This window comes from Symphalangus syndactylus, chromosome 20 (assembly GCF_028878055.3).
Source record: "Symphalangus syndactylus isolate Jambi chromosome 20, NHGRI_mSymSyn1-v2.1_pri, whole genome shotgun sequence".
Taxonomy (NCBI): Eukaryota; Metazoa; Chordata; class Mammalia; order Primates; family Hylobatidae; genus Symphalangus; species Symphalangus syndactylus.
In genome coordinates, this window is record NC_072442.2 from 66,347,652 (window position 1) to 66,373,356 (window position 25,705).

Here is a 25,705-nt window from a genome sequence, read left to right on the forward strand (position 1 = left end):
TACTACATGCCAGGCTCTAGGAACACAACAGTGAGGCAAAAACTGCCAGAGTGGAACTTAAACTGGTGGCAGTGGCAGGACGGGGGAGGTGGGAGGCAGGAGATGGGACCAGTGATGCATCTAGTTTACTTTGCCTAAGTGAATGTCTCCACCCGTTATGTCTACAGATAGAGATTCATCTACTGGTACCTTTTCCAATTTTCCCAAGTCATTTTGAAATCCAAACTGTGCTTGCAATGACCATCACTATCATTCTTACCCAGGTTGATACCAAATGAATACGTAATAAGCACACTTTCTAGTCCACCACCTGTGCAGCAGAGTTTCTTCCAGTGGAACCAAGCCTTTCCGCTTCTCAAAAAAGTTAACTACAACAGTATGTGGAAACTGACATAGCCCCTACCTCCACTAAGAGAGCCTTCTAGGCTGGGCGTGGTGGCTCACGCCTGTAATCCCAGCACTTTGGGAGGGCGAGGCAGGTGGATCACCTGAGGTCAGGAGTTCAAGACCAGCCTGGCCAATACGGTGATACCCCATCTCTACTAAAAATGCAAAAATTAGCCAGGCACAGTGGCACGTGCCTGTAATCCCAGCTACTCGGGGGGCTGAGGCAGGAGAATCACTTGAACCCAGAGGGCAGAGGTTGCAGAGAGTCGAGATCACGCCACTGCACTCCAGCCTAGGCAACAGAGCAAGGCTCTGTCTCAAAAAAAAAAGAAAGCCTTCTAGAGAATTACAGATAAACTTACGAAGTTATGACGGGAAGTGAAAGGGAAACACTGACAATAACTGAGGTGTTTATAATTCAAAACAAATCACCCCAAAGGGTAGCTCACAATACAACTTCCAACTCAGAAAATCTTAGAATCCAGTGGAAGACTGGTCTAGTGGAAGACTGGTCTGGGGGCACTGCCACCTACTCCTTTCTTCACTCTCCTATACTCAGGGAGATCCTACACTAAAGAGGCACCAGGCATCCATCTGCTCTGGCGTGTAGGCATTACGTTGGGCTTAGGATCACTAGTTTTATGCAGTGAGGAAGAACTCGGATCCACCCGAGGAATAAAGGAATACTCAAAACTCGATCTGTTTCCAGGAATTTAAGCAGTCAAGTGTTAGTTTTGCACACACTACCTTCCCTAAGATGTCTATGGAAATCCATGGTGGATGATGAAACCGTAAGAGGCTTGGTATTTAATGAGATCAGCAATATGGCACAGGAAACTGAGCACAGGAGGAAAGGATATGGGTCAAAAGGATATAGAAAGAAAATGTTACTCTTATTTTTGATGGAAAATTAGTGGACAGTATTCTTCCCAAGGAGGGCCCCCTGACAGCTGCACCCAGGGATTTAGCACAACTGCCTTGAGGCACTCACTAGGGACTGAGCCGGAAGGCAGGGGAAAGAGAAACCCAGAGGGACCGGGGTGGGGGCTGGGACAAGATTGTATTTAAAGGTGGGTTTTAGTAAAGGTAGAGAAAGAAGAAACAAGAGAGATAGAGAGTAATATTTCCCAAATTTCATGAGCACAGTAGGACAGAAGATGAAGGGAAGGGAAGAGAAGAGAAGGTGGAGGCCTCTAAGAATTCACACCCTGTGCCCTCAGTTACAAACACAGTCCAGTTGCTAACAATATTAAATTCCAAAATGACTTGTAATGTAGGAAAATAAAATAAACATCCTGCACACTTACCCAATCCGGGTAAACAGCTTCCCATGGGCATGGAGAAAACTGAGGATGAACCTTTTGTTCAGCTGCATGGGAAAAAGGGAGAGGAGAAAACAATTAAACTTTCCCCAGTTTCCTGTCACTGAACAGAGTCCCCAGTGACACAATAACCTGGCCAGGGTCTAAGGGGTGGGCACTAGGGATGGGAACCAAATGGACATGCCCAAACTCTCACAGACCCAGGGCACATGCCCAACAGCTGCTGCTCAGCTGAGCCAAGATGACAACAGGCTCAGTGAGCAGACAGCACCCTCTGCCGGCAATGGCACCTGTGTGCAGGGGATGAGGTGGTGAATCCTAATAAGCAGGATGTAAAGAAAGATGCCCACAGCTCTCTGAGGATCTAGGAGCCACTCTGGCTCCATAATCATGGAAATGAAACTCTTACAGGAGCAAGGATAATACTGAAGTCCCTGGTTGTATTTGGGTTATTTTTCTACCTACCTAGCAACGAAAGCAGGATTCTTTGACAACCAAGAGCAAGGTAACCCACTAGTAACTAGCTCATCAAATTGTACTTCACCAGCTTTAAAAACTAGAGTTCATGTTCTAGGTCTGGAGTTGAAAATTCAAGAGTCTAAAGAGCTAGGCATGAAGTATGCTGATGGAGACAGTAGCAACCTATGACTATTCCACTCCAGTTTTAGCCAAATCCTCTATGTGGGCCCAAGCTGGAAACTGCAATCTGGGTTTTTTTGTTTTTGTTTTTTTGAGACAGAATCTTGCTTTGTCGCCCAGGCTGGAGTGCAGTGGTATGATTTCTCACTGCAACCTCCACCTCCCAGTTCAAGCGATTCTCATGCCTCAGCCACTCAAGTAGCTGGGATTACAGGCATGCACCCCCACAACCGGCTAATTTTTGTATTTTTAGAAGAGATGGGGTTTTGCCATGTCGGCCAGGCTGGTCTCCAACTCCTGGCCTCAAGTGATCCACCTGCTGTGGCCTCCCAAAGTGCTGAGATTATAGGCATGAGCCACTGCACCCAGCTTGTTTTGTTGTTTTGAGACAGGGTCTCACTCTGTCGCCCAGGCTGGAGTGCAGTGGTGTGATCACAGCTCACTGCAACCTCGACCTCCTGGGCTCAAGTGATCCTCCTGCCTCAGCCTCCTGAGTAGCTGGGACTACAGGTATGTGTCACCAAACCTGGCTAGTTTTTAATTTTTGGTAGAGAGGAGTTTTCAATATGTTGCCCAGACTGGTCTCAAAATCCTGGGCTCAAGCAATCCTCCTGCGTCAGCCTCCCAAAGTGCTGGGATCATAGAGGTGTGAGTCACTGCACCTGGCTGAATCTGGATTTTTATGTGAAATCCTCTGGCTTTTACATGTTGGCTACTAATGAAAATAATTTAAGCATTAAAGAAGCCAAAAAAACACATTTGCCAGCTACATCTGGCCCATGAGCCACCAATTTACAATCATGGTTCAAGGTTCTAGGAAATCTACTTCCATCAAAACCAAAAGATTTCTCAGCAAAACAAGGAAGGGAAAAAAATTTCAATTCAAATCCAAAGAAAGCAGAAACAATCTAAAAACTAAACCTCCTTTTCATCTTCCCTGGTCTCCTAGAAGCAGTATATTCAGGGCTCTGCAGCCAGCCAGGAAGAGAAGTGAAGAATCTTGACCCCAGGATCCCAGTGGTCAGGGCAAGGAGTCCTGTATCCCTGGGCAGTCTGCCCCACAAGGAAAAAGTCCCTGTTTAATCCCCTTGCAAAACAGAACACCAATCAAGCTATGGCAGTTCCATCTATTTCATATGGAAGCCAAGTGTGGGAAAAGAGGTACATTCTCACTTTACCAATGATCAACATCAAACTCTGCATAGAATGTTCACTCTATTTTTGCTTTAAATGAGTTACACTCATTTAATTTATAGATAATGAGTTACACTCATTTAATTTATAGATAATGAGTTACACTCATTTAATTTATAGATAATGAGTTACACTCATTTACTTTATAGATAAAAAGCTCAGAATACTTCATTGAAGATAACCTGTCTATACAGCAAGGTGAGTCAGGCCACCTAGGTGTCTGTCTCCACCTGGGAGGCGGAGGCTGCAGTGAGCCGAGATCACACCACTGCACTCCAGCCTGGGAGACAGAGTGAGACTCTATCTCAAAAAAACAAAAGATACTAACCCGCTTCATTCAAGCCTAAATACCATCCCCCAAGACAACTCAGAAATTTAAGCAACTTTACGTTAGTAAATGGCAGAATTAGAACTTGAACCCAGGTCTTCAGATTCCAAACACAGTTTTCTTTCTCTTATCCTACACCTATCTCGGGGAAAAGAACTGGTGAGCTGATTCAACGAAGGGCTAACGAGGGAATAAGAGCAACTAAAAAGCCGTTCAAGTTTTGCTTTTAAGTTTTCCTTCCTGATTAGATAGGAAACTCATACTGTTTGAACGACAGCACCTCCTGGACTAAAATTAGAGCCCCAAGAGGTTTGGAACATCTGTGCTTCTATGTGTACTTCACAAACATCCTTCCCTTAGGGTAGGAGATGAAGCCCACCTAATTACCTGAGTCCATACTTGCCACTACCATATTTTAACTGCAAAAAGTCGATTTCATTGTATTACTTTTCAACTAGTGGCAGTGAAGAAAATCTCAGATAACCTTTCAAACTATACACACATTCTCCCTAACCTTAGTTAATGAGAACCATTGCTGTATTTTTAGTCTGAACGTCACTGCTAAACATACTTTCTCTTTGTTGTCATCAATAACACTTCAATTAGGAAAGGAGCTAAAAATGTAGATACATCCTAGAAGGTTATGTGACATGAGGGAGCAGATTTGTTACATACTGATCAAGTCGGACCTAAACAACATTTACAAGAGACAATATGAAGTCAACTAGCACTGAGGCAGATATTTTGGAGAACTCTTAACTGACCCCAAACCCATAGTCACAAAAGCCTTAGTCTGAGCTTCCTTCTTCCTTCCTCTCTAACACATCACCATGGACTGGCTTCCATTTCTACAACTTTTTAATTTTTCTTATTTATCTTAGAGACAGTGTCTCACTGTTACCCAGCCTGGAGTGCAGTGGCAACATCACAGCTCATTGCAGCCTCTGACTCCTGGGCTCAAGCAATTCTCTCACCTTAGCCTCCCCAAAGTGCTAAGATTACAGGTGTATACCAATGCGCAGGGCTAATTTATTTTCATTTTTTGTAGAGATGGGATTCTCACTTTGTTGCCCAGGCTGGTCTCCTCACTTTGTTGCCCAGGCTGGTCTCAAACTCCTGGCTTCAAGCAATCCTCCAGCTTTGGCTTCCCAAAGTGCTCAGATTACAGGTGTGAGCCACCTTGCCTGGCAGACTTTATTTTTAACAATACACCTAGATGGTTCTCGGTCAGGTGGAAAATAAATGTTACTTCTCAAATTGTGAGGCTACCTGCGTTCAGATCTTCCTTACCTATTTACGTACTGTTCACTGAAACAAAAATGCTTCTTGGGTGTATCCCTGAGAGGTAGTGTTAGAATTATTAAAGGTCTTCTGGCTCCTTAGTTCAAGTCCAAAACAAATTCACTGTGGACTCCTGAGCTCAACCCAAAGAGACACTAACGGCAGTAGATGGATGGGTAGGTCTCTGGACACACAATAAAGTCTGTCCTGTCATTAACTGTGGGATTATAAGTAAAATGTTTTGGATTGTTCCTGGACTGTAAAATGGAATTTCTACCACTGACATTACCTAATTCAGAACTAAAAGGATGAAATAATACAAATTAAAGTAGTCTAAGGAGTAGATGTTTTATACAAGCCTTGAAAGTTATCACTCAAAATTGTGTCTTAGGGCTTGGTGACTGTGGAGCAAGGAAGGAGAGAAAAGCAGCTCAGAGGCAACAAGCAAGAGGAGGGGATTCTGAAACAGGCCCAATTTCAGTTCTGGAAGAGTCGTTCCTGCTTCTACAGAGTCATGTGAAAAACCGAATTTCTGAAAAGTGAATCATTTTAAGGACAGTAAGGGTAGTCAGTATTAAAGGAATTCCAAAGTGCATTTTAAAGTGATTCTGAGGAGCATAAATTATTATTCTCTTATCTGTATGGAATGTCTCTATTTTTATATACACTTTTTTTTTTTTTTTTTTGAGACAGGGTCTCGCTCTGTCACCCAGACTGGAGTACAGTGGTACAATCAAGGCTCACTGTTGTCTAGACCTCCTGGGCTCAAGCAATCCTCCCGCCTCAGCCTTCTGAGTAGCTGGGACTACAGGCACACACAATCACGCCTGGCTAGTTTTTTATTTTTTTGTAGAGACGGGGTCTCACTATACTGCCCAGGCTAGTCTCAAACTCCTGGGCTCAAGCGATCCTCTGCCTCACCCTCCTAAAGTAGTGGGATTACAGACATGAGTCACTGGTCCTGGCCCTATATATTTAAAAAAAAAAAAAAAAAAAAACAACTTTGTTGCATTTTAGAAAAGGGATCTATCCTCTTAGATATGAGACAACACAGGTGGGGACCAAATTTCATGAGTACCTGTTAGTAAAACGGCCAGGACTTTCACAGCATTCAATCAAAGTGCACTTATCAGTCTCAAGCACTGAGATCACAAGGCGGAGGAGGATGTGGGCGCACTGGTGATGTTGTTCACACGTCATCCTCATCCCTGCGCTCCTATGCTGGGCGCAACAGCAAACCAACAAGATAGGGTTTCTGATGCCAAGGAGCTTATAGTCCAAGAAAAAAGATAAATAACATACCAACTTGCCCACTGGCCATTTATGCTCCCACACCTAAGACAAGGTCTATGAAGGTTCCAGGAGGCACTGTGTTTCCCTTACTGTCATTTTTCCTGTCACAGAGATGAGATGAGAATTAAAAAAAATGAGGGAAGGGGGGCCTGGTACACAAAATGTGGAAACCTATCAGTAATGCAATAATCATTCAGTAAAGACAGAAGTTATTCATCATTATTACTTTCAGCATTCCTCTTTCCAGGATATACAGATTAAAAAAAAAAAAGTATGGGAAAACCAAATAGCATGACTCAAATGCCTTGTAGGAAGATGGAGCAAATCAAAATCAATCCTTAGGTCCCTTCCTTGGACCGAAGAGCCACGCTGAGGCTGAGGTAGAACCGGGATGGCAACAGCTCTTCACCCTTTACTTCCTCCACTCCGTAACTGTTCAGGGCTGGATGACAGCTCAATTAGCTTCAATTAAACACAAGTTCCTGTACAGATGTCCCACTTAAGATGGCTAGATCCGAGACATGTGAATTTAAGTGTAAAATGTGCCTTTTAAAACTACCTCTTCCAACTAATGCACCCCTTGAAACAATGGCTCTCAACTTTGCCCTGCAGTTTAGTGCTGCCTCTTATATTAAAGCAATTCGTTACTTCATTATCTCTCCTAGTTAAAGCCAGCAGACTGAGGGAAATTGAGCTAAATCAGCAGGCAGCTCCAGAAAACACAGCCAGCCAGCAGAGGGACAGCCGAGCTCAGAGTACCTGGCTGGCTCTCAGAAAGGAAACTGGCACCAAGTATAAAGAAAAGAAGAGGCCAGGTACAGTGGCTCACGCCTGTAATCCCAGCACTTTGGGAGGCCGAGGAGGGCGGATCACCTGAGGTCGGGAGTTCAAGACCAGCCTGACCAACATGGAGAAACCCCATCTCTACTAAAAATACAAAATTAGCCGGGCGTGGTGGCTCAAGCCTGTAATCCCAGCTACTCTGGAGGCTGAGGCAGGAGAATCGCTTGAACCGGGAGACAGAGGTTGCAGTGAGCCGAGATCGCACCACTGCACTCCAGCCTAGGAAACAAGAGTGAAACTCTATCTCAGAAAAAAAGGAAAAAAAAGAAAAGAAGAAGGCCGGGCGCGGTGGCTCACGCCTGTAATCCCAGCACTTTGTGAGGCTGAGGTGGGCGGATCACGAGGTCAAGAGATCGAGACCATCCTGGCTGACGGTGAAACCCCGTCTCTACTAAAAATACAAAAATTAGCTGGGTGTGCCCATAGTCCCAGCTGCTCAGGAGGCTGAGGCAGGAGAATCACTTGAACCTGGGAGGTGGAGACTGCAGTGAGCCAAGGTGGCGCCACTGCACTCCAGCCTGGCGACAGAGCAAGACTCCGTCAAAAAAAAAAAAAAAAAAGAAAGAGCCATGTATATGTTCAGTATTTTGTATTTACTGCTCATGTGTTTACTAGGGGAAAGGAATATGACAGAATGGTATGAACAGAGACCGCTGATCTTAAGAGTTGAAGACCTGGGTTCAAATTTTGGTCATGCCATTTATTTGCTGTTAATTATCAGCAAGTCACAGAAATCTTCTAGGGCTGTTTCTTCAACAGTTAAATGAGTGAGATCAGTACTGCTAATTCCATAACCCTGAGTGTATGTCTATCACCTGAACAGCTTTTGTAAACAATACAGATTCCCCACTCCTACAGAATCAGAATCCTCAAGGACGAGAGAATGGCACTTTGAATCAACATTTTTAAAGGTCTCCAGGTCGCTGTGAAAGATAGCCAGATTTGGAAACCACTGGGTTATATCAGATGCTGGCAAACTATGGCCATGGGTCAAATGTAGCCTGCCACCTGTTTTTGTATGGCCCATGAACTAAGAATGGTTTTTACTTTTTTTTTAATGGTTGAAAAAAAAAGAGAATATTTCATGACATGAAAATTAAATGAAATACAAATTTCAGTTTCCATAAATAAAATTATGTTGAAACACAGTCACCCTCATTTGTTTACATATTGTCAGTGGCTGCTTTCCCCCTACAAAGGCAGAGCTGAGTAGTTGCAGCAGAGGGCACATGGCCCACAAAGCCTAAAATATTTTATTTTATTTTTTTTTTTTTTGAGACGGAGTCTCGCTCCGTCGCCCAGGCTGGAGTGCAGTGGCGCGATCTCGGCTTACTGCAAGCTCCGCTTCCCGGGTTCACGCCATTCTCCTACCTCAGCCTCCTGAGCAGCTGGGACTACAGGCACCTGCCACTACACTCAGCTAATTTTTTGTATTTTTTTAGTAGAGACGGGGTTTCACCGTGTTGGCTAGGATGGTCTCGATCTCCTGATCTCGTGATCCGCCCGCCTCGGCCTCCCAAAGTAGCCTAAAATATTTACTATCCAGATTGTTACAGAAAAAAAAAGTCTGCTGATACCTGGGCTAAATAATCTACAACCTTGGTGTCTCAAAAGATGTTTCTCCCTGCACAGCACTTCAGAGCTACCACACACATGTACTGGAAACAGTTATGATTTTCATGAGCTAAGAGGTGAAGATGGGTAGTGATGAAGAGTATGGTTTAAAAGAACCCCTCCCCACACCAGAATATTCCGATATCCACCCACTTCTCACCACCACACAAGCACCAATTTTCAGTATTTCTTCCAATGCTAAGAGCCCACAAATGCATAATTCTAAGTAAATAAACTTTTCTTGCCAGCTTCTGTGTAAGCACCATCCCATTCTGATAGCACAAGTGACACCAAATGCCAAAGACTCCTGCTCTCGGACACTCACACACTCCAAAGGCTACAGAGAAATATAAATGGGACTCTCCAGGTTTCCACCTGCAGAGGAGAAACAGAACACACCCAAGCCCAACAGAGACTTCACTTAGGCCAGAGGGCGCCTGGACATTTCCCAAAACATCCCTATCAAAGGAAAGTGCCAGATTAAGATTTATGAGTCCCTATGCTGTGGTGTGACAATCTGTAACAACCAACTCAAATGTGCCACCAGCTTAGCATCTCCAGGTACACAGAAAAAGAGAAAGAAAGTTCAGCCAAAGGGCAACACTGTTGCTCTGACTGGGTTACTTTCTGAATGACTCTTCTTTCTGACTCATCTCTCTCATGCCTGGGAACTCTCATGCCCATCCACCCAAATAGTAGGGAAGCTAGGCCACGCTGTGTCTGCACTCCAGGAAGTGAGAGAGAAGAGGAAATGGCTGAAGCTCCCACTGCATGATCAGGTGGACAACCAGCTAACAGTTTTTCCAAGAACACATACACAAGCTCAAACCCATCTTTTTTTGTTGTTGTTGAGACAGAGTCTTGCTCTGTGGCCCAAGCTGGAGTGCACTGGTGCAATCCCAGCTCACTGCAACCTCCGCCTCTGGGGTTCAAGCAACAATCGTGCCTCAGCTTCCCAAGTAGCTGGGATTAGAGGCGCGTGCCACCACGCCCGGCTAATTTTTGTATTTTTAGTAGAGACGGGTTTTTGCCATGTTGTCCAGGCTGGTCTTGAACTTCTGGCCTCAAGTGATCTGCCCACCTCGGGCTCCCAAAGTGCTGGGATTACAGGCGTTGAGATACCATGCTCAGCCATCAAACCCATCTTATAAATCAACGGGTTGACATAGTGTAAGAGGGATGGTGAAGACTTCCTCACACATGGACCCATACATTTATTCATTCAACAAAAACCTACTGGGCACATTTTATGTACAAAGCACAGTGCACAAGCTGTGAACAAGGCAGAGATAATCCTTGCTCTGTGGGTAACACAGACAATTATGAAGTGCCATGACTGGGGAAGGCTAGGATGCTGTGGAAATATACAGAAGCAGCACCAGAGCCTCTCAGAGGAAAGGACTTTTTAGTTGAAAAGTGAGGGTTGAAGAAACAGTTGGTTTTGTAGAGGAGAGGGAGTCATGTCCTGGTGTGTCTTAAGCAAAGGAACAACATATATGATGTTCTCAAAAGTGGTACATTGTAGACTGGCATGGCTAGATGATTGATTCTGTAAGAAAGTCTGGAGAAGTGGGCAGGGCATGTTGGACAGGTCCTTGTTAACGAATGTGATCTTCATTAAAGCCACTGAAGGGTTTTCAGCAGGGAAGTGACACGAGCAAATCTGTATTTGTAAAGGTTGTTCTGGATGTTTAGAAAACTTAGGGTTTTTTTGAGGGGTGAGGGGTTGGGTGGAGTCAAGTGTGTGGAGGCGAGGAGACCAGGAAAAAGGTTGCTGTTGCAATCATCCACTGGCAATGGAAACAAAGAGAGGGAAGACATGAAGATTGTCATTCCACACTTGGACAATCATGGGCCCTGTCTTTAAGTCTCAGTGCTTCTAGTTCCAAGCAACTTAACTTACAGACTAGCGGTGGTGCAGAACCAAGCATGAGTATTTTAAAAAGACTAAAGGCCAAGCACGGTGGGTCACGCCTGTAATCCCAACACCTTGAGAGGCTGAGGCAGGTGGATCGCTTGAGCTCAGGAGTTTGAGACCAGTCTGGGCCAACATGGCAAAACTCCGTCTTTACAAAAAATAAAAATAAATCAGTCAGGCGTGATGGCGCACATCTGTAGTTCCAGCTACTCGGGAGGCTTAGGTGGGAGGATTGCTGGAGCCTGGGAGGCAGAGGTTGCAGTGAGCTGTGATGGTGCCACTGCACTCCAGCCTGGGAGACAGAGTGAGACTTTATTTTAAAAAAATAGATAGACAGATTTGATATGGATTAAATAGGTTATCCAGGCAATATATACAAGAACACTCGTAAGAAAAAGAGATGAATGTTGTAGGGAAAGAGCACACACATCACTATCTGTGAGAATTTAAATCCACTTCTTTTTGGAGAGTCATGTGGCAAAACTCAGACAAAGGTATGCATGTATGTATGTATGTATGTATTTATTTTGAGACGGAGTCTCACTCTGTTGCCCAGGCTGGAGTACAGTGGTGCCATCTTGGCTCACTGCAACCTCCACCTCCCAGGTTCAAGGGATTCTTCCTTTTTTTTGAGACAGAGTCTCTGTAGTGCAGTGGCATGATCTCAGCTCACTGCAACCTCCGCCTCCTGGGTTCAAGCGATTCTCCTGCCTCAGCCTCCCAAGTACCTGGGAGTACAGGCACGTGCCACCACACCCAGCTAATTTTTGTATTTTTAGTAGAGACGGGATTTCACCATGTTGGCCAAGATGGTCTCCATCTCTTGACCTCCTGATCCGCCCACCTCCCGAAGTGCTGGAATTACAGGCATGAGCCACTGCGCCCGGCCAAAAGAATCTTGTGCCTCAGCCTCCTGAGTAGCTGGGATTACAGACACAAGCCACCACGCCTGGCCCCCAAAGGTATTTAAAGGAAAAGGTATTTCTGTCAGGATTCTGATCCTGAGTAGTAGCAATTCCATCTGCTACATTCCACCCAAGTGAATGGGCAAAAAGAGACTACACTTAACATCAGAATGAAAGCCAAAGTCCTTACAATGGTCTACAAAAGCCCTACATAATCTTACACCACTAACTCCTTCTGTTCCTTAAATGTGATGAGCATGCTCCCAACTCAGGCCTTTGTATTTATTTTCTAGCCCAGTGGTTCCCAAACTTTACAGTACATTGAAATCTTCCTGGCTGGGCCTGGTGGCTCATGCCTGTAATCCCAGCACACACACACACGTATACACATATATATGGTCAAAACTTCTATAGCATCTTCTATGTGTAGCACACTACTCTAAGCACTTTACGTCTGTTAACATTACAATTCTGTGAGGATAAGTACTACTATTATTTCCTTACAGAAAACAGCACAGAGGTTAACTGACTTGCCTAGAGCCTGAGCTCTTTATTTTTCGCCTTTTAAAAAAGGCAACCTTGGCTGGGTGCAGTGACTCATGCCTGTAATCCCAGCACTTTGGGAGGCTGAGGCGGGCAGATCAACGGAGGTCAGGAGTTCAAGACCAACCTGGCCAACACGGTGAAGGCCTGTCTCTACTAAAAACACAAAAAAATTAGCTGGGTGTTGTGGCACATGCCTGTAATCCCAGCTACTGGGGACACTGAGGCAGGAGAATCATTTGAACTGGGAAACGGAGGTTGCGGTGAGCCAAGATTGCACCATTGCACTCCAGGCTGGGCGACAGAGTAAGACTCGGTCTCAAAAAAAAAAAAAAAAGAAAGGGCAACCTCATTTGAGCCTAGGAATTCAAGACCAACCTGGGCAACACAGGGAGACCTTGTTTCTACAAAAAAATAATTAGCTGGGCTTGGTGGTGCAGCCTGTAGTCCCAGCTACTCTACGGGCTGAGGTGGGAGGATTGCTTGAGCCCAGGAGGTGAAAGGTGAAGTAAGCTGTGACCACGCCACTGCACTCCCAGCCTCAGTGACAGAGCAAGGCATTAACTCAAAAAAAAAAAAAAAAAGAACCGGCACAGTAGCTCACACCTGTAATTCCAGCATGTTGGGAGGCCGAGGTCAGGAGTTCAAGACCACCCTGGCCAACACGGTGAAACCCCATTTCTACTAAAAATACAAAAATGAGCATGGTGTGGTGGCATGCACCTGTAATCCCAGCTAGTTGGGAGGCTGAGGTAGGAGAATTGCTTCAACCCAGGAGGCAGAAGTTGCAGTGAGCAAAGATCACACCACTGCACTCCAGCCTGGGCGACAGAGCGAGACTCCATCTCAAAAACAAACAAACAAAAGGCAACTTTTCCAGCAGAACCAAGACAGACACTGAGAATGTTTCTATAAAGACCAAAAGCAAAAGCCCCAAACAAAACCCACCAATGGTCTCAGCTGTCTTTCACCGAGAGACCACCAGGCCAAACCAACAGAGAAGTCTTGGAGATTAAGGTAAGCAAATACTTCCAGTCCAGACAATACCATGCAAGTTGGCAGAAGCATGTAACAACATGCACCCTCAAGTAGTACCAGTAAGAAGAGATAAAAGATAAAATTGTAAAACTGAACAAGTTTATTCTTCATGGTGATAAAGCAACAAGAGCCTGATGAATAAGGAAAGAGTCCTTCAAGGATGGGCACAGTAGCTCATGCCTATAAGAGGATCACTTGGGCCCAGGAGTTTGACCAGCCTGGGCAACACGGTGAGACCTCATCTCTACAAAAAATAAACAAAATTAGCCAGCTATGGTGGCACACGCCTGTAGTCCCAGTTGGGAGGCTGAGGTGGGAGGATCACCTGAGCCCGGGAGGTTGAGGCTGCAGTGAGCCGAGATTGTGACACTGCACCCCAGCCTGGGTGACAGAGCGAGACCCTGTCTCCAAAAAAAAAAAAAAAAAAAAGTTCAAGGAATGTATGTGCATTCGCACACTAATAAAGGGACTGTACACAGTCCAGAAAAATATTTGAAAATATAACCTCTCTCTACCTACCTAACGCAATACAGGAAAACCCCTGAATCTCTCAGGAAAGGGAGGAGCACGAACTAATCTAAGAACCCAACGGAGAACGAAGCTTCAGTTTAAGATAGATGTGGTCACAAAGACGGTTTCACAAACCACTCTGCTGTGGGCACCATAAAGCAAATAACCAGCACACACGGAGCTCTGGCTACCTTGTGCAAGCTTCGGATTTAAGCAAGGCACCAAATAAGGGAAGGATTCTGGCGCATCAACTCCCAGGAAAAGTGTTTCAAGTTAAAAATGGTCATTCAGGTTTGGATGTGAACTTCTGTATCTGCTCTTTATCAACAGAGGCAACTCTACCTCCCTGGCAGCTAGCAGCAGAAAAAGAAGAAAACTGTTAGAATAGAAATGGATTACGCAAAGACAACAACATGGCCTGCTACAGCCTGGCATTCGCCTTGACACTAAAAACAAGGCTAGAAACACGCAATGCAGATCTTCTGGGATTCCACATCTGAGCTGAACCAAGCATGTCCAGGAGTAGGCAGGCCATGATGTCACTTTCCCCCCAACAGCCAGATGGTTCAAGATGAAGGCTTGAACCACAGCACTGTTGGTGAGAGACTCAGTTTCACTGTGACTGGAGGCAAGGCCTGCTTCCAGCTAGATTTTTTGGTCAATCAAATCTTTTCTGTGCTGGTTCCCAGACCCAAACTCTGTAGTTCAAAAGTCAAAGCAAACACCTTCAAATCTTTTATCTTTGATCCAATTCTTTATCTTCCAAATTCTCTCCTCATTCTCTGTCTCTGAACAATGAAAATCAATCTTAACAAGAATCCAGAAAGCAAGGAAAACATGGGCATTAACTTCTTCCTAATTTATTTAAAATGTTCTGTCACTGCTATCATTAAATATATAGAAAAAAATTTGAGTTCAGAGTTAAAAGGGAAGAGGCCGGGTGCGGTGGCTCATGCCTGTAATCCCAGCACTTTGGGAGGCCGAGGTGGGTGGATCACCTGAGGTCAGGAGTTCGAGACCAGCCTGGCCAAAAATGGCAAAACTCCATCTCTACTGAAAATACAAAAATTAGCTGGGCGTGGTGGCTGGCGCCTGTAATCCCAGCTACTCGAGAGGCTGAGGCAGAAGAATCACTTGAACCCGGGAGGCGGAGGTTGCAGTGAGACGAGATCATGCCATTCCACTCCAGTCTGGGCAACAGGGCGAGACTCTGTCTCAAAAATAAATTTAAGAAAAAAAAAAAAAAAAAAAGTCGGGCGCAGTGGCTCACGCCTGTAATCCCAGCACTTTGGGAGGTCAAGGCGGGCAGATCATGAGGTCGGGAGATCGAGACCATCCTGGCTAACACGGTGAAACCCTGTCTCTACTAAAAATACAAAAAAAAAAATTAGCCAGGTGTGGTGGCGAGCACCTGTAGTCCCAGCTACTCAGGAGGCTGAGGCAGGAGAATCGCTTGAACCCAGGAGGTGGAGCTTTCAGCGAGCCAAGATCGCACCACTGCACTCTAGCCTGGGCGACAGAGCAAGACTCCGTCTCAAAAAAAAAAAAAAGGTGGGGGGGGAAGAGAAGAATGGCAGCAATACAAGTAAATAAACTGCTGGTCACACAAGTATGCTTACGTTGTCACAATTTATCACCTGTATGGCTTTGTTATGTGCACTTTTCTGTGTATATATATTTTTGTAAGATTTCTTTTAATTCTGTAATAATTTTTTAAATTGCCACAACTTTTTCTACTAGTCCACAAAAAGCCTTTGTTTCACAGCCAATAAATACCCTTTGCCCCATATGTCCTAATCCCCACCATTATTCTAACTCTGAGGCGGTAGACATGTGGATGACTGGTGCTATAATAAACAACTTTCTACTCCCCCTCGGTGGACAAAGCTGTGCAGATGTGTTGATGGTGTACGCTGTATCCCCACTGTATGGATGTAAAGACAGGGAAAGAGATTAAAAAATCTGTTCATGCAAACAAAAATAAATTTAGGAACGCAACCCTTAAGATCTCACTCCTGGTCTGCAGCGACCACAAGTGACAGCTTCCTAGGAGCACCAAGGGCACTATTAGTGCCTTATTCAACCTTTTGACATATGTCACTTGCAAGTATTTCAAAAGCCATAGAGTTTTATAGATCTGTCCAGAAGTCTAAAGGAAAACCTGCCAAAGACATTCCTCAGAAGAGAATGTGAAATGTGTTAACATAATTTGCTTGACAAATTAGGACCTAGCATCTCAGAGATTTGTGGCACAAGTAAACTCAAAATCTCATTAGCGAGTATAAGGTTTTAGCATCTTTATCAAGAAAAAAACACTCCAGAAAAATGTAAATCCATATCGAGTATTATCACAATTCCTCTTTCCCATATGCATCAGGAGCTGCAGTCCTACTGTGTGTGTGAAAGTCAAGAACAGGACTTAGTGCCAATGATTACAACACAAAGCATAACTTATTCCTAAGCCAAGCTGGGCTTGGCTCAGAAAGCTTCCCAGAATGATGGAAGGCATGACTTTAGAGTGAGTCAACCTTTGCTAATACATAAAATAAAGCAGAGAAAGAACTATTTGAAGGATTCACTTCTAAGCTTGAGTCAAATCAAAAGCTCAAATCAATCTACATTGTGATGAATCTTCAGTTCCAACTGAGTGATTAGACAGCATCAATGTGGACATCTGTACCATGGCCCAAGACATTCTAATGATAGAATCTTGGCTGGGAATCTCAGAAGCAACCATTCCTTGCAGTTTCGAACCATGTTATGTTTTTATCCATGTTGTTCTTTCTGCCAGAAAAGTCAGCTGACCACATCTACCTAAAATACTTCTTCGACTTGCAAAATTAAGGACACAGATTACCTTTCTGTTCACCCTGAGTTAATCTCTTTTACCTCTGTCCAGTGTACATATTTATATTATTACACTTATAACACTTTATTGCAAGTATTTACTTATATATCCTTTTTTCTTACTAGACTGTGTTTTTGAGGGAAGGACCAACATCACTTACTTTTCTGTGTGCAGTGTGCTCCATGAATATTTATGGAAATGACCTGAATTGGGACAGGGAAAAACTTTATTTCCTCAGAGACTACTAGCTGACCTCAGAGGAGGTTTTACAGCAAAATGGGCAAGTGAAAAGAGAAAAAATATCTATATAAAACTTTGAAGCCACTTATTTTAGGCAACATACAAAGGTACATATTATACTGTAAGATAAAATAGATGAAAAACAAGAAAGAGGAGCCAAAGAGAAAAAGATAAAGAGGTCACCAAACAGTAAGGTCACGACCCAAGATGCATACCCTTTACACTTACCAAAGGAATTTTGGCTACAACCTCTGGAACAATTAAAATAGAGAATCATTCTGGGTTAAAAATTCACAAATTTGTTATTATAACAATCTTACAAATATGCATGAGGTTGAAGAAACCCATTTTCTACTAAGAGCAGAAATTTCTTCCATAGGCTTCCACAAAGACACCACGCAACACAAACAGCAATCCTTCTCTAGGTCTCTTTTTTATGTATCTTCAGACAGGCTGATGACACACTCAAGTACAAATCAGTAAAAGCAGTACTACTAGTAACCAATGTTACCTAGTTACATAGCTCTCTGATGGTTCTAGGCATGAACGACATGGAAAAAACAGTAGTAGGAGAGGTGCCTAGTGATTTCTATAATAAATGCTCAATCAATTTTGGATCAGAAGGTGAAAGACAACTCAAAAAACCACTTAAGCTCTTAAAAATAAAAATGTGTGGTTAATACATTTTATTTATTTTTTTTTTTGAGACGGAGTCTCGCTCTGTCACCCAGGCTAGAGTGCAGTGGCGCCATCTCGGCTCACTGCAAGCTCCGCCTCCCGGGTTCACGCCATTCTCCTGCCTCAGCCTCTCCGAGTAGCTGGGACTACAGGCGCCCGCCACCACGCCCGGCTAATTTTTTTGTATTTTTAGTAGAGACGGGGTTTCACCATGGTCTCGATCTCCTGACCTCGTGATCCGCCCGCCTCGGCCTCCCAAAGTGCTGGGATTACAAGCGTGAGCCACCGCGCCCGGCCTGGTTAATACATTTTATAGGAACTCAAACATCAGAAAGATAGAGGGTATAGACAGTATTTTAAATTATTTCTGGTCTAGAGAGTCTATACACTCATACTAGGGAGAAAAAGAGTGCAGTTCACTTCAATACTAAATATTTATGAGTAAAGTGAAAGGCTTCCAAGACGGGAAAAACCTGGAGTTTCCCCCTGGAGTCAAACAAACAGTCCGCAGACTGAGGAAGGATCATGAGCCAAGACAACGATTTCATATTCTCTATCTTAGCTCAAATACATCACATCTAAGATGGTGAAAAGAGGGTAGAGAGATGAAATTCTGGAACCTTTAAGAGCAAAGAGGGATTTTACAGAATGATCAAACTATGGATACAGCTCCCCAGGAGAACAGTCAGAAACAAAAACCAATATAGGAAGTTGGTGAGAAAGGCAACGTGGGAAAAACATAAAGGGTTGTGCAGTCTTCCTACCCCACATAACAGGCAGTGTGTTACTATATAAAGCGAGCTGCTTCCACAGTAACCATCACCTCACTACTCCTTCCTATAGCAGCTGCGGATTGAACAAGGATCCAGCGTACAGGTCTCATTCTTATTTGGAAGGCTCTTCACAGACCACAAACTGGATCCTAAGGGACGATTTATAGTACCCCCTCACGTACATTCCAGTTGGCTGGAACTCAGCAGCTGATTGCTCCCTTGTCTAACTTGGCAAGGAGCCAAGGGAGGACTTTTCTCAGTCAACTCTCCCAAGCTAGAAAATTCTCTAATGCCAGAGTTCTGGTTAAGTCAGGATATCAGGTTATTCATGAGATGCCAGAACTACATCTTTACGTTGGCTTTGAACAAGTCCCTCAAGTACACCATACAGATTCCCACAGACCTCAAAATCATCTGGATATTAAGGCCAAAGATAGCTACTCCATCTCTCACACAGAGAGGAATGTGCTTTTCACAATACCAGCAACATCAAAACAAACCTTTCATACATCACAAATCAATCTCAATTCTTAAAATAGGTGTCAAGCAACAAACGCAACATTAAATGACTTCCTAGGCTGGACACAGTGACTCACAGCTATAATCTCAGCACTTTGCGAGGCTGAGGTGGGCGGATTGCTTGAGCCCAGGAGTTTGAGACCAGCCTGACCGACATGGTGAAACCCCGTCTCTACTGAAAATACAAAAATTAGCTGGGCATGGTGGCGTGTGCCTGTAGTCCCAGCTACTCAGGAGGCTGGGATGGGAGGACTGCTTGAGCCCGGGAGGCGGAGGTTGCAGTGAGCCAAGATCATGCCACTGCATTCCAGCCTGTGTGACAGAGCGAAATCCCGTCTCAAAAAAAAAAAAAAAAAGATTTCCTTAAAATCTTGTATTCTATCCTACTGAAAACTCTTCCTATTCCACTAGCTACTCAAATTCTCTCTATTGTTAATCCCTGGGCCATCAAGATCCAAATCCCAAGTCAGGTTCTCTGAGAGGAAATGGAGTAAACCTTAACAAAGTGTTTTGACCTTGTCAAGCTTCAAAAGTAATGGTTCTCAACCAGAATATTACCACCCACCCCAGGAAATGTTTGGAAGTACGTGTGGGCCATTACTGGAATCTAATGAGCAGAGCCAGGAATGCTAAACATCCTGCAAGGTCAGACCTGCATAATGAAGAACTGTTGGCCGGGCGCCGTGGCTGAAGTCTGTAATCCCAGCACTTTGGGAGGCTGACCACCTGAGGTCCGGAGTTCGAGACCAGACTGGCCAACATGGCGAAACACCATCTCTTCTAAAAATACAAAAATTAGCAGGGGGTGGTGACAGGAGCCTGTAGTCCCAGCTACTGGGGAGGCTGAGGCAGGAGAATCACTTGAACCTGGGAGGCGGAGGTTGCACTGAGCTGAGACTGCGCCACTACACTCCAGCCTGGACAACAGAGCGAAGACTGCCTCTCAAAAAAAAAAAAAAAAAGAACTGTCTGCTCAATAGGCGATAACATTTTCATTAACAATCAATTTCCTAACAGAAGAACCTTATCATTAACTGCATTCACCTCTCCCAGCTTTTAGAGCAGTGGTAAATTTTTTCTGTAAAAGGTCACAGAAAATAGTTTAGGCTTTGCGAGCCACATACATCTCTGTCTTGTGTTGCTCTTTTTAAACAACTCCTCATATAAGAATGTAAAAACCATTCTTAGCTCATAAGCCACTGGCAATATTTTGCCCATCCCTGTTCTAGGGTATTACCTGAATCATTAGTCTGTTTATATTAATTTAGAGATGCTGGTTAAAATAAAATGTGATGGAGTGTGCTATAAACAACACCAATAACGCATATGACAATCTTAAAGAATGAAATATGAGCTTCAGAACTTAGCCTTACCACCTAAGAATTGGTGCATGTGTTGGGCTTCTAATCACCTCTCATTCTCGTCCCCTGTGCATTTCAGGTGCTTTAGGTTTTCTTCTGAATGTTCATTTTCAAACACGTTACTGGGAAGAGCACAGAAATGCCTTTCCCCCGCTTCAGGATCTAGTACTCTCTGTTCACCATGCGTGCCATTCAAAGGCTTTTTACAATTATTGCTGTTAACATCTTCTAAAATGTCTAAACCAAACCAAGGCCTGGAAATTCTGACGGGTATCTGGGTCCTGACTTTCCGGATGGTAACTAAAGGTCACGTGGGGTGGAAAGTGGCCTGTGGGTAACACAGAATATACACATGCACGCGAACAGGATATGCTGGTAATCCGGCTTCCTGAGACCTGGTGAGTTTTGAGAGTTCTCATCAACACCCTAGGGGAGGATGAAAAACCTTAAGCTGGGAGATGGTAGATTTTAAGCAAGTGCTCATTGTTAGAATTAGATTTCTGTCTACAGCAGAATGGGAAGGTACACCATTTACTCCTCTATATTTTATCTGCCTAAAAACACAATACACAAAAATAAAGTGACTACTGAGAGGGGTTTCTTCAGTGTGGAAGCTGGCGTTTGCAGCATGGCTTATATCACGTCTCAACCCCAGAAAGATGAAGAGTGTGGTTTTGGTGTTTAACCAGCCTCAACAGCACCCTGGCACTCTGTTTCTTCCCCCAGAGAACTCTGCTCTGTTAGAGGAAAGAAACCAACCTCACATATTGAAACAAAACGGATAGGATAAAAATAAAGCCCTGAAGTGGTTTGGTGACCGAGGTCATTTGGGGCGTTAAAGGTTTATAGATAGGGCTAATGTTCTTTGAGAAACTTGCACTCACTACCAACCACAAAGACATTAGCCTTACAGTCCAGCAGTGATCTGGACAAAGCAGCCCCAGTCCTTGCCTACTAGGGGCTGCTCCTTGCAACACACCTCACATTATCAACATCTGAAAAACCAGGTTCTGGTTCTGACCTTCTTTGAGGGTAATCTCACTGAGCTGTTTCTTATGGCCTAAGAAAAAGAAAACCAATCTGCTTCTTCCCACAGAAAGAGGCTCTAATGAATTGCTGTTATCACATGCTGCCAAACTGCAGTTCACACACTTTTCAAACAGCTTCCAGTGAAGAGTATAGCCTGAGGTACATATCGCATACTACTTTACAAAAGCATAGGACTAATTAAAGACATGAAGTCAACTCACAGTAACCCTAAAAAATTTTCTGATGCCCACCTTACAGATACAGAATCTTTTTCTTTTGAGGCAGGGTCTCACTCTGTAACCCAGGCTGGAGTGAAGTGGAGCAGTCAAGACTCACTGTGACCTCAACCTTCCAGACCAGAGTACTCTCCCACCTCAGGCTCCCGAGTAACTAGGACCACCCACCACACCTGGCTAATTTTTTTTTATTTAGTAGAGACAGGGTATCCCTATGTTGTCAAGGCTAGTCATGAACTCCTGGATTCAAGCAATCCTCCTGCCTCAGCCTCCCAAAGTGCTGGGATTATACAGGCGTGAGTCACTGTTCCCAGCAAGATATGGAGTCTTTATATCCATGAGGCCAAGAAATTAAGCTGGCTTTCTCTGTCATGATGATATAATTATGAGATAATGAAATAACTGGGTTATCACAGATAAAGCACTTACCTACTAGCGCAGAGACTCAACTATTCTTTATCATTATAGATTAAATCAATGCTTGTGCTATCCAGAGAAAACCAGGCCAAAAGCTTTCTTTTTTAATGTATTTAGTTATTTATGTATTTTTTATTATTTTTATTGTTATTATTTTTTTGAGACAGAGTCTCACTCTGTTGCCCACGCTGGAGTGCAGTGGCGTGATCTCGGCTCACTGTAAGCTCCGCCTCACAGGTTCAAACCATTCTCCTGCCTCAACCTCCTGAGTGGCTGGGACTACAGGCGCCTGCCACCACGCCCGGCTGATTTTTTGTATTTTTAGTAGAGACGGGGTTTCACCGTGTTAGCCAGGGTGGTCTCGATCTCTTGACCTTGTGATCCGCCTGCCTCGGCCTCCCAAAGTGCTGGGATTACAGGCGTGAGCCACTGCACCCGGCCTTATTTATGTATTTTTTAAGTGAAATATTTTTATTATTATTAGAGATGGCATCTCATTATGTTGCCTAGGCTGGTCTCCAACTCCTGGGTTCATGAAATTTCCCACCTCAGCCTCCCAAAATGCTGGGATTATAGGCATGTGCTACTGTGCCTGGTCTAAAAGCTTTTTTTATGTTTCATAATGGGTACTGGCTCTCAAACTATAAACCTAAAGCCTCATGATACAACTCTAGGAATTAGAACTCATTCCAACAGAAAGCAAGTCACCTTGCCTAAGGAAACCTTATAAAACCATGCTCTGATCTATATAATTGTTTTGGGGGGAGGGTAGAGGAATTAGATGTGTAGCACTCACACCTGGCAGCTTTCACAGCAGCAGCAGCTCAGGTGCACAAACTATGCAAGGGGCACTGAAAAGACAAACGATGAGTCTAAAGAAAATACTGGGTGGGGAGCAGTGACTCACGCCTGTAATCTCAACACTTTGGGAAGCCGAAGTGGGCAGATCACTAGAGGTCAGGAGTTTGAAACCAGCCTGGCCAACATGGTGAAACCCCATCTCTACTTAGAAAAAAAAAAAAATTAGGCCGGGCGCAGCGGCTCACGCCTGTAATCCCAGCACTTCAGGAGGCTGATGCGGGCGGATCACGAGGTCAGGAGATGGAGACCATCCTGGCCAACACGGTGAAACCCCGTCTCTACTAAAAATACAAAAAAATTAGCCGGGCATGGTGGTGGGCACCTGTAGTCCCAGCTACTCGGGAGGCTGAGGCAGAAGAATGGCGTGAACCCGGGAGGCAGACCTGGCAGTGAGCCGAGATCACGCCACTGCACTCTAGCCCGGGCGACAGAGTTAGACTTGGTCTCAAAAAAAAAAAAAAAAAAAAAAGACGGGGCACGGTGGCTCACGCCTGTAATCCCAGCACTTTGGGAGGCCAAGGCAGGCGGATCACGAGGTCAAGAGATCGAGACCACCCTGGCTAACACGGTGAAACCCCGTCTCTACTAAAAATGCAAAAAATTAGCCGGGCATGTTGGCAGGCGCCTGTAGTCCCAGCTACTCATAGTCCCAGCTACCTGAGAGACTGAGGCAGGAGAATGGCATGAACCCGGGAGGCGGAGCTTGCAGTGAGCCAAGATCGTGCCACTGCAATCCAGCCTGGGCAACAGAGCCAGACTCCATCTCAAAAAAAAAAAAAAAAAAAAAAATTAGCCGGGTGTAGTGGTAGGTGCCTGTAATCCCAGCTACTTGGCAGGCTGAGGCACGAGAATCACTTGAACCTGGGAGGTGAAGGTTGCAATGAGCTGAGATCGTGCCACTGCACCCCAGCCCAGGGTGATAGCATGAGACTCTGTCCCAAAAAAAGAAAAGAAAGAAAAGAAAATGCCACCTACATAACACACTTTTAAAACAAAAAAACTATACACTTAAAAAAAAAAACAAAAAAAACAGCCCTCAAGCAAATACAACAAGTTGAGCATGTGGTGAAAGTTCTGTGCTACAGGCCACCTGGCCTGGGTTTTCCACAGGGAAGCTATGCTCCTTTGCTAACCAACTTTCACTTTGCTGGTCTATTGATTAAACGCAAAAAGAAAATATACTATCCAACTTTGTGTAGCCACATATTCCAACTCAGAAAGAAAACTGTCATTCTCAACTTATAATAGAGCCTCTAAGAAAATCACAAGAGATTTGGGTAGAGGCAGCATGCAAACTTCCAAGCAGAAACTATGAGTCCCAGCCCTAGGGAAACAAGGTTATCATTGTCATCATCTTACAGATAGAAAACTAAAGCTCAGCCAGGTTACAGAACATGCCCAAAGTCTCGCAGCTAATATCTGATAAAAGTAGGACTTCAGGCCAGGCATGGTGGCTCACGCCTGTAATCCCAATGCTTTGGGAGGTCGAGGCAAGAGGATGGCTTAAGCCCAGGAGTTTGAGACTGCAGTGAGCTATGATGGTGCCCCTATACTCCAGCCTGGGCGACAGAGTAAGACTCTGTCTCAAAACAAAAAAAAAAACAAAAAAACGGCCGGGCGCGGTGGCTCACGCTTGTAATCCCAGCACTTTGGGAGGCCGAGGCAGGCAGATCATGAGGTCAGGAGATCGAGACCACGGTGAAACCCCGCCTCTACTAAAAATACAAAAAATTAGCCGGGTGTGGTGGCGGGCGCCTGTAGTCCCAGCTACTCGGAGAGGCTGAGGCAGGAGAATGGCGTGAACCCGGGAGGCGGAGCTTGCAGTGAGCCGAGACTGCGCCACTACACTCCAGCCTGGGCGACAGAGCAAGACTCTGTCTCAAAAAAAAAAACAAAAAACAAACAAACAAAAAAAACTAGCACTTGAACTCAGGACTTTCCAAAGCTCTGCACTATCCTGGCTCTGACATACAAATACTAGACAAAATTATGAACGCTATCAGCCGGCCTCTAGAGAGATACAATGGATTTGAGGGCAATTACTCAGAGAAGGATCTCCCAAGTCCAGTGGTAATAACGAAAAAAAAAAGGTGAATATAACAGTGTGTATAATATGCCACTAATAATGCAAGAGAAGAAAGATAATCACGTATACACCTACATAATATATGACCCATTGAAAATAGTTCTTTAGAGGCCAGGTGTAGTGGCTCATGCTTGTAATCCTAGCACTTTGGGAGGCTGAGGTGGGAGGATCACTTGAGCTCAGTTTGAGACCAGTCTGAGCAACACAGCGAGACCCTTTCTCTACTAAAAATAAAACAAACTGGCCAGGCATGGTGGCACATGCCTGTAGTCCCAGCTACTCGGTAGGCTGAGGCAGGAAGACCACTTGAGCCTGGGAGATGGAGGCTTCAGTGAGCTATGATCATGCTGCTGCACTCCAGCCTGCACAACAGAGAGGAACCATGTCTCAAGGAAAAAAAAAATTCTTCAATTAAAATACTTTAAAAGGCAATCACTCCTCTGTGTGATCTCTTTCAACCTCTATTCCCACTAACTTAGAAACCAACTCCAGCATTACAGCCTAGGCACTTTTCCAACTACACCCTAGCCTTTGAAACAAGGTCATAAACTTTCCGTGCCCAGGGGGCGTCAAATTAATGCCCCATGCCCCAAGGTGTCACTAGTTCAAGATGCTTCCTTACGAAATGGGCATTTTCAGACTCAATCTTTCAAAACAATAACTGGTCTATCAGATGCCTAACATTTCTTCAACTCACTCTTCTCTATTCATGTGGCTTGAGAAGTTTCTACACACAGGAGGGAAGGCCTACAGGTGTAACTTTAATTGTGTTACTTTGATAAAACAGAAAAATAAGGCCAGGCATGGTAGCTCACACCTGTATCCCAGCACTTTGGGAGGTT

The 25,705-nt window shown here is 44.5% G+C and overlaps 1 protein-coding gene across 8 annotated transcripts in view; it reads right to left on the reverse strand.

The window, feature by feature from the left end:
* SMG6 (SMG6 nonsense mediated mRNA decay factor) overlaps positions 1 to 25,705 on the reverse strand; it is a 248,399-nt gene that overhangs the window by 189,296 nt on the left and 33,398 nt on the right. For 7 of the 8 annotated variants that reach the window (XM_055258403.2, XM_055258404.2, XM_055258406.2 and 4 more), the window contains one exon: positions 1,695 to 1,756. The exons of the other annotated variant lie outside the window; for it this stretch is intronic. In XM_055258403.2, the coding sequence (XP_055114378.2) occupies positions 1,695 to 1,756 (62 nt within the window). The remainder of the gene's footprint in view (positions 1 to 1,694; positions 1,757 to 25,705) is intronic. 8 annotated transcript variants of the gene reach the window in all.